The 302-nt window shown below is 63.6% G+C and overlaps 1 protein-coding gene across 1 annotated transcript in view; it reads right to left on the bottom strand.

Annotated features, from left to right (window-relative positions):
- The window catches only part of FDXR (ferredoxin reductase), a 10,101-nt gene that overhangs the window by 2,999 nt on the left and 6,800 nt on the right, over nt 1-302 (bottom strand). Inside the window, exon 9 of the mRNA XM_031059926.1 lies at nt 180-298. Coding sequence (XP_030915786.1) covers nt 180-298 — 119 coding nt within the window. The remainder of the gene's footprint in view (nt 1-179; nt 299-302) is intronic.

Genomic DNA, 302 nt, shown 5'->3' with positions numbered 1-302 from the left:
AGCAGCATCAGGGAAAGGGCTCCCTTTGGAAAACTCTCTGTGGTACCAGAAGCTCTTCAGGTACCAGATTCCCTAAGAGCCTGCCAGAGGCCACTCCTGACAGACAGGAAACACAGAAGTGTCTCTGGGGAGATTCCCAAGGGATGGATGTGTCCTGCTCCACCCCAGCCCCCCGGTACCTCCAGGCGGGTCAGGGCCATGCGGACGCCCCTCGCCCTCCTCCCGTCAGCACTGGGCAGCACTTCCTGGGGGCTGCGCTGGAACTTCAGCCCCCACTCCCGGGGGGCTGCTGCCCCTGCTGC

Source organism: Geospiza fortis, unplaced genomic scaffold (assembly GCF_000277835.1).
Source record: "Geospiza fortis unplaced genomic scaffold, GeoFor_1.0 scaffold244, whole genome shotgun sequence".
NCBI classification, from domain to species: domain Eukaryota; kingdom Metazoa; phylum Chordata; class Aves; order Passeriformes; family Thraupidae; genus Geospiza; species Geospiza fortis.
Note: the sequence above shows the minus strand (reverse complement) of the source record. Positions and strands in the feature narration are given on the sequence as shown.